Source organism: Sturnira hondurensis, unplaced genomic scaffold (genome assembly GCF_014824575.4).
Source record: "Sturnira hondurensis isolate 20B ecotype Veracruz unplaced genomic scaffold, ASM1482457v3 Scaffold0020119, whole genome shotgun sequence".
Lineage (NCBI taxonomy): Eukaryota > Metazoa > Chordata > Mammalia > Chiroptera > Phyllostomidae > Sturnira > Sturnira hondurensis.
In genome coordinates this window covers 6317159-6329248 of record NW_028092750.1, presented here as the reverse complement: position 1 = coordinate 6329248, position 12090 = coordinate 6317159, and the positions used below count along the sequence as shown (strand labels likewise).

The 12090-nt window shown below is 51.3% G+C and overlaps 1 protein-coding gene across 10 annotated transcripts in view; it reads right to left on the bottom strand.

Moving 5' to 3' along the window:
- Positions 1-5917: 5917 nt before the first annotated feature.
- Positions 5918-12090, bottom strand: part of EPS15L1 (epidermal growth factor receptor pathway substrate 15 like 1) — a 97129-nt gene continuing 90956 nt past the window's right edge. For 7 of the 10 annotated variants that reach the window (XM_037029000.1, XM_037029001.1, XM_037029006.1 and 4 more), the window contains 2 exons: positions 11581-11786; positions 5918-6547 (listed from right to left, as the gene is read on the bottom strand). In XM_037029000.1, the coding sequence (XP_036884895.1) occupies positions 6401-6547; positions 11581-11786 (353 nt within the window). In that variant the 3' untranslated portion in view covers positions 5918-6400. Of the gene's footprint in view, positions 6548-11580; positions 11787-12090 lie in introns of those variants that run through there. The other 3 variants (XM_037029002.1, XM_037029003.1, XM_037029005.1) reach the window with 3 other exon arrangements.

Genomic DNA, 12090 nt, shown 5'->3' with positions numbered 1-12090 from the left:
GTTTAAATGCAGGGGTTCTCTGAGCATGAATGCCAAGCCATTTCCAGCAAGTCTTATTGTCAGCTACAAAAATAACCACAGTGGAAGCAGCGACAGGCCCACCACACAGTCCAGCCGTGTCCCTGAAGGGCAATGGCGTCTGCCCCCTCAAGTGGAAAGTCCCTGGCCAGACCTCTGAATTAGAGGTAACATCTTGGTTCGGGGTATGACTGCCCTTTTCCAGGGGTGGCCAATCATGGCCTTGGTCCACTGAGCCCCCCTCTCTCCAAGATCCCCACAGGTGCCCATGGAAAGTTAACATCAGGGCGTGGCCTCCTGCCTCCCCAGGAGAAGGAAACTCCCACAACGGGGACCCGTGTGATCTCTCACGTAACACAGACAGAGCCACCGCAGCGCGTTCCTGGGCAGCAGAACTGGAGCGGGTCAGCCTGCTGCGAAGTGGGTTAGGCGCTCACGGCCGGAGCAACCTTGGCCCTCGACCGACCGCGCGAATCAGTAATAACAGAAACCACCACTGCTGGCTGGGGAAGGGAAATGGGGAGCTGTCGGGTATCGAGTTTCAGTTTTGTAAGATGAAAAATTTTAGAGTTACTGCAGAACAATATGAATACACTGAACACGACTGAACTGCACACTTAAAATGATTGAGATCGTACAGTTTGTTTGTTTTTAACCAAAACTAGTTCATTTACTAAACTAGTATTTTGTATAATATACAAGTTTTTAAAGTTTAAAGAAATGTATAATTATATCAATGTTATATATGATTGATTTTGGTATAATTTATTTAAAAAGTACTGCTGTTCTTGGGACCCCCCCCCCCCCCCGGAGTGTTCAGGATATGCCCGGAACGCTGCCGTGGCCCTGAGAGGTGGCACTGCCACCTCTGCTCACAGGTGAGGGAGAAGGGCTCCAAGCGATGGAGTGAGCTCCCCAGAGACACCCACTATCAAAAGGGCTGCCGCATTCACCCCCAGTCCATCTGCCTCCAGGGCTCTGCCCTTCCCAGTCCCCTATAGCCTCCTCATTGCTCTGTGACTTCTCGGGTGGCCCTCAGGAGAGCAATCTTACCCCGGGATGTAGAACCAGAGAGGAATCAGGTAGAATCCTGGTCTCCCACATTATTCTCCTACACCCAGGATCCCCATTTCCTTTAAAAAGTGTGTTTACGCCTTGGCCAGGTAGCTCAGTTGGTTAGAGCATCGTCCCACACACCAAAGGATGCAGGGCACATTCCTAGGCTGCAGGTTTGGTCCCCAGTCACGGTGCGTACGGGAAGCAACAGATCGGTGCTTCCTTCACACATCAATGGTTCTCTCTCTCTCAGAGCCAATAAATAGATCCTCAGGTGAGGAGTCTTTAAAAAACTGTATTTATGGCTCAACAATTGCGGCGCTTTCTCTTGGGCCTTTTTTTGGCCCTTGGTGTGGAGACTGTGCCCTTTATCTTGAGCACAAAGAAACACTGTCCATTGAGGGCCACTGTCTCCGAAGGCCCCTGGTCCTCAGAGAGGCCGCTCACTCTCTGGTGGAAGGTTAGTGTGGGAAAACACCAGGGAGTCACATTTTGTTCACTTACTAAACTAGTATTTCGAATAATATACAAGTTTTTTAAGTCTATAGAAATATGTCATTATATTGATATGTTATATATGATTGGTTTTGATATAATTTATATGATTGATATATTATTATATTATATATGTATTTTAACTAGAAATTCTCCCTTAACTATCCAATGGTTATCGAGAGTGGATAAAACATTTTATGAATGAAATGTGTTTGACTCGTGACATTGTGTAAGTGTAAGGTGCACGATAATTCGGTGCACGTATACAGTGCACGCCCACGTACGATTACCGCGGGAGCGCTCGTCAGCGCCTCCACCGCGTCACGTAACTCTCCTGTTCTCCGTGGTCGGAACACTCAGCTTCCAGTCTCTGAGCGAGTCTAGTGATTGCAGTGGTGGTGTCTGTCTGTGGACAACAGAGGTGAGAGAAAAATGGGGCCAGCAGCAGGACACCCGTTCCATTTTCTTCTTTTATGTTACCTGAAGCCCTAAAATATGCACCTTTCTAGAAACTTGAATAACAGTCTTAAGTACTTGAAGAGCTTCACTGGTGGTCTGGTCTAACCTCCTTGGCCAAATGAGTGAACTGAGGCCCCAAGGGGTTAGGTCGTGTGCCCAAGGTCATGGAGCAGAGTGTGCACACAGCACAGCCACCAGAACGCACATCGAAGAGATATTTAAAGACCCACTAAACATAAACACAGCGGGAGCCAGGCAAGCCCACATCACGTAATTTCTTTGGAATAAGCTTGTGATAAGGATCACATTTCCATTTCCCCTCACATTTTTCCAACAACAGCTCATGATACAATTTGTACGCTCCTGGTAACTTGGACTGGGGAAAATTTTGGGAAGAAAAAAAAGGACCATGTTTCAAAGGAACCAGATCTGATAAGAGGGCAGAAATATTTACTCCATTATTTCAAGAGGCAGGTTCTTTGTTTCTCAGAAGCTTCCTGTTTTAAAAATAGCTTTCCACACTGTTCCAGAACTTGAGTGTACTTTTAAATGAAAATGACTTTGAAGATGTGATTTCGTTTACTTGGAGCAGGGTGCAGATAATCAATCAGTCATTCTGTTTCCAAAATGATGTTAAGAACGGGTATCCCGGGCCCTTGGGTTCTGGTCCAACCGCAGCGGGAGCTGCATCGCTGGGCCTCGTGGGGGAGACAGCTTCCACAGTGGGGGCTGGGGTGGGCCCTTCCTGAGGGGACACAGGCTTCCAACCACGGGGCCATTAAGTCAGTGATATTACAAAATCAAAAATGGCCTGTGACTGACAGCAGAAGGGTGTTACTTTTCATTTTGTTAAGTGTGATCATGGTGTGGCAGTTGTGGGGGAAGGTGCCACATTTCTTAGCGACATGGACTTGAACTTGGAGGGGTCAATGACGTCACAACCAAATCGGTTTAAGGTGCTTCTGCCAAGAGGAGGAAAGGGAGAAAGGCACTGGGAAAACAAAAGTGGCGAAATCAAAAGAAGAGTCAATGCTGGACAGTGGGTTCGGGGGTTCTCGTGCGTGTCTGGCTGCTGTTGTGTTTAGATGGTTTCACAACGCAGGTGTTCAGACTGGATGCTCTGCATTTCAGCAAAGGGTGTGCGTGTTCTCCGCCAGAGAAGGGGCAGCACAGAGCCCATGGGAGTGGGGATGGGTCGGAGGACTTGAGGCTGGGTACACAGCAGATGTGTGTGGGCACATATCTGTATGTGTGGTCGGGGAAGGAGAAACCAAGCTTTAAAACAGGCTCATAACCTTTTTGTGGGGGATCTGGGAATCTCTAAGAGTCGAATGAAAAATTCATGGACAAAAACAAATAACAATGACACCCAAGCATGCATTCAGGGGTTGGTGCGTTCCCCGAAGCCCATCCCACTTCCCTGAGTAAGATCTTTCAATTCGCTGTGTGGTCTTCAATTTGCGGTGTGGTCTCCCATTTCTAAGATGTGAAGGGCCTCTTTCTGTGTCTCTTCTGGGTACATGGTAAATGCTGAGCCACTACCTCTGGCTGGCTTTGGGGCTCTGGGCAAATGACTGCAGGCCCCATGCCTTGGTTTCCCCATCAGGAAAATGGGCTAACACCTCATCCTCTTCACCTACAAGGCTGCTCTGAGGTTAGAACAAAATGATGGACGTTGACTTGCTCTGAGAACTGTGAGGTTTGTGCCAGATAGACAGTGTGGGTCTCATGTTCAAGGAGGAGCTGCACCCGCCTGGGAGAGGGGTGACATGGTGCCTTCCCTACAGGGCTGGCTGTAGGGCATGTGGCACACAGCATTGTGATTTATTCCGGTGGCTGTACCACAGGAAGTGGAAGCCTTAAGAATCAGCTCCAGCTACATTCTGGAAGCTGCTCACTCTTCCAGGAGGATCTGGGACACCTTACAAGTTAGAAGGCCTGTGAGCCTCGAACAAGCCCCAGACCCTCATCACTGCACGGGTGCCTCAGACACCAAGGAGTCCCACCCTCTCCAGAACCTCAGGAGAATCTCCCCCCATAACCTGGAAATGAGATTACCCAGGGCTCAGACTGTTCCACTGATCTCCACATGCCCCTAAACCTGTCGTAGACTTCCATTTATGGTTCCCTTTCAATCTCCTCAGTCATCACCCAGAAACCAAGGCAGGTAACAAAACTCCTGGGGCGGAAAAGCTGTCTTTCAAAATCTCTCACCAGGGAACAAGGGTGACATCAGCTCTGATCCACTGTGCTGAAGACACGAACCCTCGGGTGATGGGGTGAGAAGGGGCCTCCCCACAGCCATCGCCCCAGGGTAACCCCGAGAAAATCACCAGGCCGACTCCAGCCGGGACAAGCTACACGGCATGTGACCAGGGCTCCTCAGCACTGTCAGGGCCATCAGGGCCAAGCAAGTCCCAGAAACCATCTCAGCCGGAGGTGCCTCAGGAGACAGGGGACTAAATGTAATGTAGGCCTGAAACAGGCAGGAAAAGGACATTAGTAAAAAACTGAGGAGTCTGAAAAACACATGGACTTTGGTCAATAATAACGTCTCAGTCCTGGTTCCCTAATCGTAACAAATGTAGCACACACGTGAATTATGTGAAAAACAGGAGAAACTGTGAGGGCCTTATGGGAACTCTAGTGATTTTTCTGCACATCTCAAACCAGGTCTGAACAGCAACTTTAAAGTGCAAAAACGAGCAAATAAACAGTCGTCCCTTGTTGCCCACAGAGGGGCTGGTTCCAGGCCATCCACAGAAACCCAAACCCCTGGAAGCTCGAGGTCATCACGTACAGTGTTGCAGGCAGCCTACGCACACCCCCACACTCTTTAAGTCAGCCCTAGGCTGTTTGTAACACCCTACACGATATAAATGGTATGTAAATGGTTGTCATACTATTGTTTACAGCATGACAAGAAAAGTCCGCACATGCTCAGTACGAATGTGAGGGCCGAGCTACACAGTACATGCACATCAGCAACAGCGTCGCTCTCCCCCCAGTATTTTCCATCTGCTATTGATGGAACCCCCGGGAGCAGAACACGCGGACATCGGGGGGCCAATGCTACCTCTTGGAATGATTTCCTGCTGGGACCGAGCCCTCGGAATCGCAGGGGTTTGGGGTTGTCATCAGCCCTGCCCCAGCTGGGGAAGGAAGGGGACGAGGCAGGGACTGGGCCCCGGACACACAGAGCACGCCGAGAAGGCACATCACAAAAGAGCTTCTGGAGTCTAACTGGACCAGATGGGGTCTGTGTCCTGATTCCCAGTCAAGGCTGATTCTGGAACGTTCTGGGCCTGTTTAGTCCTGGGGTTGGCATGTTGTCCTTTTTGCAGTCTTGGGGTCTCTGGATAAAGGCTGTTCCAAGGCTGTGCTCAGGTTACTCAGATGCAAAGCTTTACCGTCTTTACCTGAGAGAAGCCAGCTTGTCTGCCTGGGCACAGGGGAGAGCAGAGCAGAGGCAAATCCGCAATGTCCGCAGCATGTCCTCAGGTCATCCCAACTGTTCTGTCCAACCTTCTGGAACGTTCTAGGGGAATGCTGCTATATCCTGGTGGGAAGCTCTCCTAGTCTCCAGATGCTGGAGCGCAGGGCGTCAAGACTGCCCCAGGGTCCCGCCCGCCATGTCAGTCAGGCCTCAGTGAACTGCAGGAACCTTTTCCAACAGCAGCAGGGTGACCAAGGGCTGCATCCTGGGGGGACAGGGCACCCATGAGACTTCCCAATCGCTTTCTCTGTGGTCCCAGAATCTACTCAAACACAACTTCAACAGAAACCCCCAGCCTGGTTCTCCAAGTCACTGAGGGGCTGGCCTGCCTCTGTGACATCACATGCAAACATTACAAGAAAAACAACACTTAAGTAAAAAAGAAAAAGATTCTTCTGTTTTGTATTAAAATATTTTATATTAATCATTCAAACTTAATTTTTATACAATGAATGCATACATCTGCCTTGGGTTGGGGAGACGGCAGGGTGGGTGTGCCCTGGCACTGGTACTGAAGCAGCTAGAGCAGAGGATGGAAGGCTGGGTGACACTGCACACTCCCTCTGCTCCTTCCAGGTGGGTCACTGTCACCAGAAGGGATGTCACAGTGGAGAGGTGGTGGAGGTGGCAGCGGCCTGTGTCTTTCCAAGCCTCTCTGCAGGGTGAGTCACATCTCCTCACCTGGGATGAGCCACCCGGAGCCTGAGGCTCCCTGACCAGCAAGTCCTTGACCTCAGAGTGGCTGTGGCATGTCACAACGTGAAACGGGGACCACTGAGTGTGTATGTGTATATATACAGACTTCGGAGTTTTCTCCTTTCGAAAACCCGCCCCCATGGCGGTCCTGCCCCTGCGCACGTGCTCGGTGGCCCTCGTCTAGGCGGCGGGCATGTCAGCCTTGCTGAGAGCAATGGCCAACTCCAGGTCCTCCTGCTCCTGCCGCCGCAGCCGCGCCAGCCTCTCCTGCTCCGCCTTCTCACTTTCCCGCTTGGCCCAGGCCAGCTGCTGTTCCTCATTGCCAAACTGCAAAGGAAAAAGGAAGGTTGGGTTACATGGCCTGTGAGCTGCAGCCACCCACTGAGGGGGAGGTGCATGGGGGGCAGGGGAGAGGACCCGGACAAGTCCTGTTAAAGATGGGAAGGGTGCAGGGAACTGCACGTAATACTGGGACGAATGGCGGCTGGAGTGAAAAACCAGAAAAAGCCAGAAGCCTGTATCTTGGTTGGGGGTGTGGTGGGGACATGTACACCCCAGCCCTGACACCCAGTCTGGGAGGGGTCACATGCATGGAAAAGCAGGGCTGAGTCCAACCTTAACCACTACCTTGGACCTCAGAGAAACTAGCCACCTGTCCCCTGCAGGGAACTGAAGGTGACATGACACAAGAGCGTGGGACACTGAGAGAACACCAGTGACCCGACCCCCCAGGACTGAGTCCATGCAGCAGCATGAGCGTGGGAAAAGCCCCAGCTTGGCCTCCTCTCAGGATTGGTGGGGCATCTGAAAGCAGCTGGGGGACAGAGGTCAGCTGAACCCTGAGGATCTAGGATGGCGCCCCCATAAGGCCTGGGCCTTGATGGCAGGCTGCTGACACTGGTGGGTGACAGGCGCTGGGACTGCGGAGCCAGGCTTGAATGGACCTTCAATCCCAAATGTGTAAAGGGGTCTGGAGGCCAAAACTGTGGAGACAAGTCTTGAAATGCAGTATCTCCTCCTGCCCAGCCTTGATCCAGCACACTTTGGACGCACCCTGGCATTTCTGCTGCCATTCAGTCCACGTGGTGTTCACTGTCGGGGTCTTTCTCCGAAAGGTTCAATTTATTAAAAGTTATTTTTTCAAAAAGGGAGAAAATGGTTTTGATCCTCAGGTGATTTCAAAACACCTTCACTTGAGGTCCCTTCGCTTTAAAGAAGGAAGAGCCAGATCTCACACACTCTTCTTCCTGTGTGGTTCCCCTCAAGGTCCTCAGTCACTCCGTGGCACCTCCTGGTGGGACAACTCTGGCTCCTGTGGACCCAGACACTAGAGCAAAGAGTCCTGTTCAGGGCTCTGGTCTCCCTTGGCACCAAGCACTGGGTGACACCGGAGACAAAGAGGCAGGCTGGCCCTCTGACAGGTGTGCATGGTGCACAGTCAATCCCAATCCAACACGGGCTCCTGTAGAGGCACCTGTAGGTTCCCCCTGGGCACTGGAAAAAGGATGTGTGATGGGAATTCATGTCTCCTTCTTGTCACACAGAGTCTGCACAGTGCGTCCCAGTGACAGCCCAGGAGGTGGGGTCCTGAGACAGATGGGAACACCAAGGCCTGTGAAGGCAGAGCCCAAGTGCCAGCACCCTGGACTCTCGCTGGTTCGAGGGGGTACAGTCAGCTGTCACTGCAGGAAGATTTGGGGTACAAGATGGTACCCAGGCCTCCAGGGACTATCTGCAGGTCTGAGTATGGAGGGACCAAGTGCCCAGCCTTGGTGCTGCCAGGACTGAGGGTGGAGGGCTAGACTGAAATGGGCTTGTCGGCCCCAGAAAGGAGCTGAGAGCTCCCCTCGGAAGCTCACTGGGCCAGCGAGTGGGGCAACTGAGTTGGCAGTTTTGAGCATTTCATGGTTCCATGGCTGGTGTGGGAGACAGGGCCAGATGGTGGGGGAGCCAGGCAGGGAATCGGGGTGGGTTGGGCAGAGAGAGCCCAGCCTGGAGCAGAGGTGGCCTGGAGGCAGAGGTGGGGCAGGCCAGGGGGCCTCTCCCCATCCGGTCTCAGGAGTCAGAATGAAGCACTGTTCTAGGAGGAAAGGTTTTCTTTTCTTAGAGAAACTGCTGAGAAAAATGCTCAGAGGCTTAATGGGCCTCCCTGAAAACTGGTCCCCGCCCCTCGTGTTCCCACCAGTGGTCACAGATAAGCTCCATCGCCTCCTGCACTCTGCGGGGAATTTCCCAACACCTCCACAGGAGAAAAACAAGGAAAAAACAACAAGTGCTAGTGGAAATGACTCCAGGGTGCTGCTGGTGGCTGAGAGAGGGCACAGGTCTGACGACAGGGCCTCTGGCTTCTGCCTGCCCAAAGCAGGGGTGGTCGGGGCCTGAAGAGCAATGACACGGGTTATATGGGTCAAAACCTGGAACCAAGGCCCAGAGGGGTCAAGTGATAGGCTGAGGGCACACCACGGTCCCCGCTCAGCCCAAGTCTCGTAACAGTCTGCTCAAGGGTCTACCTTTCCAAAGGAAACATGCTGACAGGAACATGCCAGAAGCCTTCTAGTGAATGGGTGCAAGGCCAGTATAGGCCCCCATGTGGAGACCTACAGAAGCGTGTGGTTTACACGCACTGGAGAAGCGCCAGGGGCTGTGACATCCGAAAGAAAGCTGGAGGAAGGGGGTCTCTGCCTCAAACCAGCTGACAATCCTTTCCGGGCCCGGCTGGAGACACCTGGATGAGGCTATCTGCTAGTCCTCTGACCTGGGGGGGGCTGTCGCACGATGGGCCAGACTCCGGGACGCCTGCGGGCAGCTCTGCTCTCTTCATTGCTTTTGTGCCGTCATGGGACTGAGACTCGGCGGGGCACAGGGGTGCCGCCCTGCGAAAATTCCTGCTCAAGGGTGCCCACCCGGGGTGCTTCCTGGTCAGTGGTTCAGAGGACTCCTCACATGGAGCCTGGATGCCCTTCCTCGCTGGCACAGCACCGCACCCTACGGCATCCAACGCACCGCTACCACATCACCTGGGAGGGCACTTCTGGTGTCCTCCCATCAACCCACTTATTCTGATGTTGAAATCGCATCCACCTCACTTTCCAACACACAGCTCGTCTCATCTGACGTCTGCTCTGCTCTCTATGCAGACCTCCAGGAAAAAGGGCCATTTGCTCACCTAGAAATACCACTTGCTAATAAACACATTTGTCTGAGGCAGAAAGGCTGGTTTTTACAGAAATCCCAGACAGTTTTCCCACGAACAAGCGCAAGTAATCCACTGAAGGAAACTTGGGCTCGTAAATTAACAGGGTTCCAGGGCGGCAGAGCCAGGGCGCCAAAGGAGGACTGTGTACTTGTGTGACACTGGTGTCCGAACTCCAACACACACCAAGCTGCCTTTGCATAGGTAACCACGTCTGGGCGGCACTCAGAACACCCGATCTGAAAATCACGCTGCCAGTCTGCTGGGTGGTTCGAGACCCCTCGGTATTACTGGGAGAGCTAAAATACACACACCAGAGAAACCGACTGTGGTCTTTTTTGAGTTAGCACAAATCAAAGTCCAGTGAACCCTGAAACCACGGGCTGATGGGCTGAACCCCCAGACACCATGAAAATGCAAGTGTTGACCATGTTTTTGGACTATGGTATGACAGAGGGGGACAAACCAAACCAGTTTGGTGTCCTGCCTCTCCTCCACCCCACTCCATCCGAATGGGCTGAATCTCACTGATTTCTAGATTTCCTCTGGAAAAACCGGGGCACCTGAAGCAGGAAAGGTGATTTTAAACAGGAAACAGGGCTGCAAACTGAACCAGGCAGAATCAGAATCCCTGCCTGGAAATGAGGATAATGAAATACCCAGAGTGTTTTAAAATCAAAGTTACCAACTTTTCTAGAATAATCAGGAGTGTTGAGCCAAATGACAGCTTGAAACGTTGGGTGTGTGTGTTTTTCAAATGTTTTCCAAAACCCAGCTGCCAGGAGGGGAGCAGAGGGGCCACAGGAAATAGATCTATGCATTTCAAAAAGAGAACAGTCATTTCTTCAAATTGCCATTCAAATCCACTCACCTCTCTGCCCTGCCCCAAACAAAGTACCTGAGTCATGCATGAATGGCTCTATTTTTTTCATCAGCATTTAATATTTTTTCCATCGAAAAAACAAACGTGGTGCCATTCAAGAAACTAGATAAAGCAGGTTTTGTTCCTGGCTTTCACGAACAATGTCTCCATTTGCACACACCCACAGTGTGCACGGCCTGTCAATGGAACCTAGCTAACTGCAGCTGTAAAATATTCACAGGTCACCAGAGCCAGGGACAGAACAGCGTCTTGGGTGGCTTCAATAAGCCACAGGATAGCTGGGCGTGAGGTGGATCTGAAATGAATCGAGTGTTCGTGGGGCGCGCGTGTGGACGGCAGAGCTTGTTTTAAGAAGGGTACCCTAGGGGTCAGAGCATCTCTAAATGATGCACATCACCCCTAACCAGGAAACAAGGTACTTGGCAAATGTGAACAAAGAAAACTTTTTTTTTAAAACATGGGTGCACAACAGTGAAACTGATTCTGGGAAGACAAACTCTGAAACTCTGAGAACAAGATGTTGGGCCCTGATGAGGGTGCTGAAAATACCCCAAAGTGACAGCATTTCAGAATCTGGAATTTTTTTCCCACCAAGAAACAGAGCCAGACTTACAAAATACCAGGATGAGCTTCTGAAAAGGCACCTGAATTTGCTAAATAGCTTTTTGAGGATTTGGGTGGTTTTTTGTGTGTTTGTTTTTTTTCTGTTTTTTTTTTGCAAAAGGGCAGAGTTTCAGAGTGATTGTATTTCTCTTTTTGTCAGGGCTGGTAACTAAAAGTTTTTAAAAACCCAAACTGCTCTTCTTTCTGCACCCCACCTGGGTCCTTCATTTCGTACTTGCTGCACCACACGCACTGAGGTGGGGCAGACAGGGCTCTTGTACAGAGACATTTCAGGGATAGCAGGACCCCAGTGTAATAACTGGAGCAGTTTTGTTTTCACACTTTGGAAGTGCTTGACATCTCGGCTTCAGAAAACCAGTGAACACTCTGGGCGAGACAAACTGTCCACAGCCGACCAGGACAGGGAGCAACAGGGACAGAGGGATGCAGCCACCAGATTCGGCCACCACACCAGAAGGACATGTGCCCTGGTCACAAAGTATCCAAACCACAGCGCCCTTTTATTTGAGAAACACTTTTTTCTTACAGAAAGCAGCAGTACAGAATAAATAACATGAGCGATGGCATGAGGTTCCAGGAGACATAAGCCAAAAAAACAGCCCCAAAGAATCTGCAAGCGGAGGGGGAGGAGGTGGCACGGAGGTGGAGAACTCAACTTACAGAGGTGAAGTCTGCAAAGCCCAGGGAAGAGGCTTTAGAAGGCTTAGCTGAAGAGGAGGGAGCAAATGGATCTTTTCCACTAAATGGGTCCCCAAACCCCCTTTTGTTTTGGAACGGGTCGCTGCTGCCAGCCCCGAGTGGCTGGAATGGATCGGGGGAGTCGGGGAAGTCTGCCGAACCGAGCTGGCTTACAGGTGTACTTTTACCTGGAAAGTTCAGGAGAAAAAAAAAGGAGAAAAAAAAAAAAGAAATGCAAGTTACTGACCACAGACAGAATGGAGTCTTGACTGAGGAGGCTGGGGGGTAAGCGCCCACTGAGACATCTTCTCCCCTTTCTGGAAAGATCTGGAATGCCACTCACGGGAGGAGCCCAAGGGGTGGGGGAATGGCTGGTCTCTTGCTTATCCAGGGTTAACAGTTTGTGGGTGATACCAGAAAACTACTTCAGATGACCCCCACCCCTCCCCTCCCCACCCACAGCAGTTAAAATGTATAGTTGTCCTTGAAAAG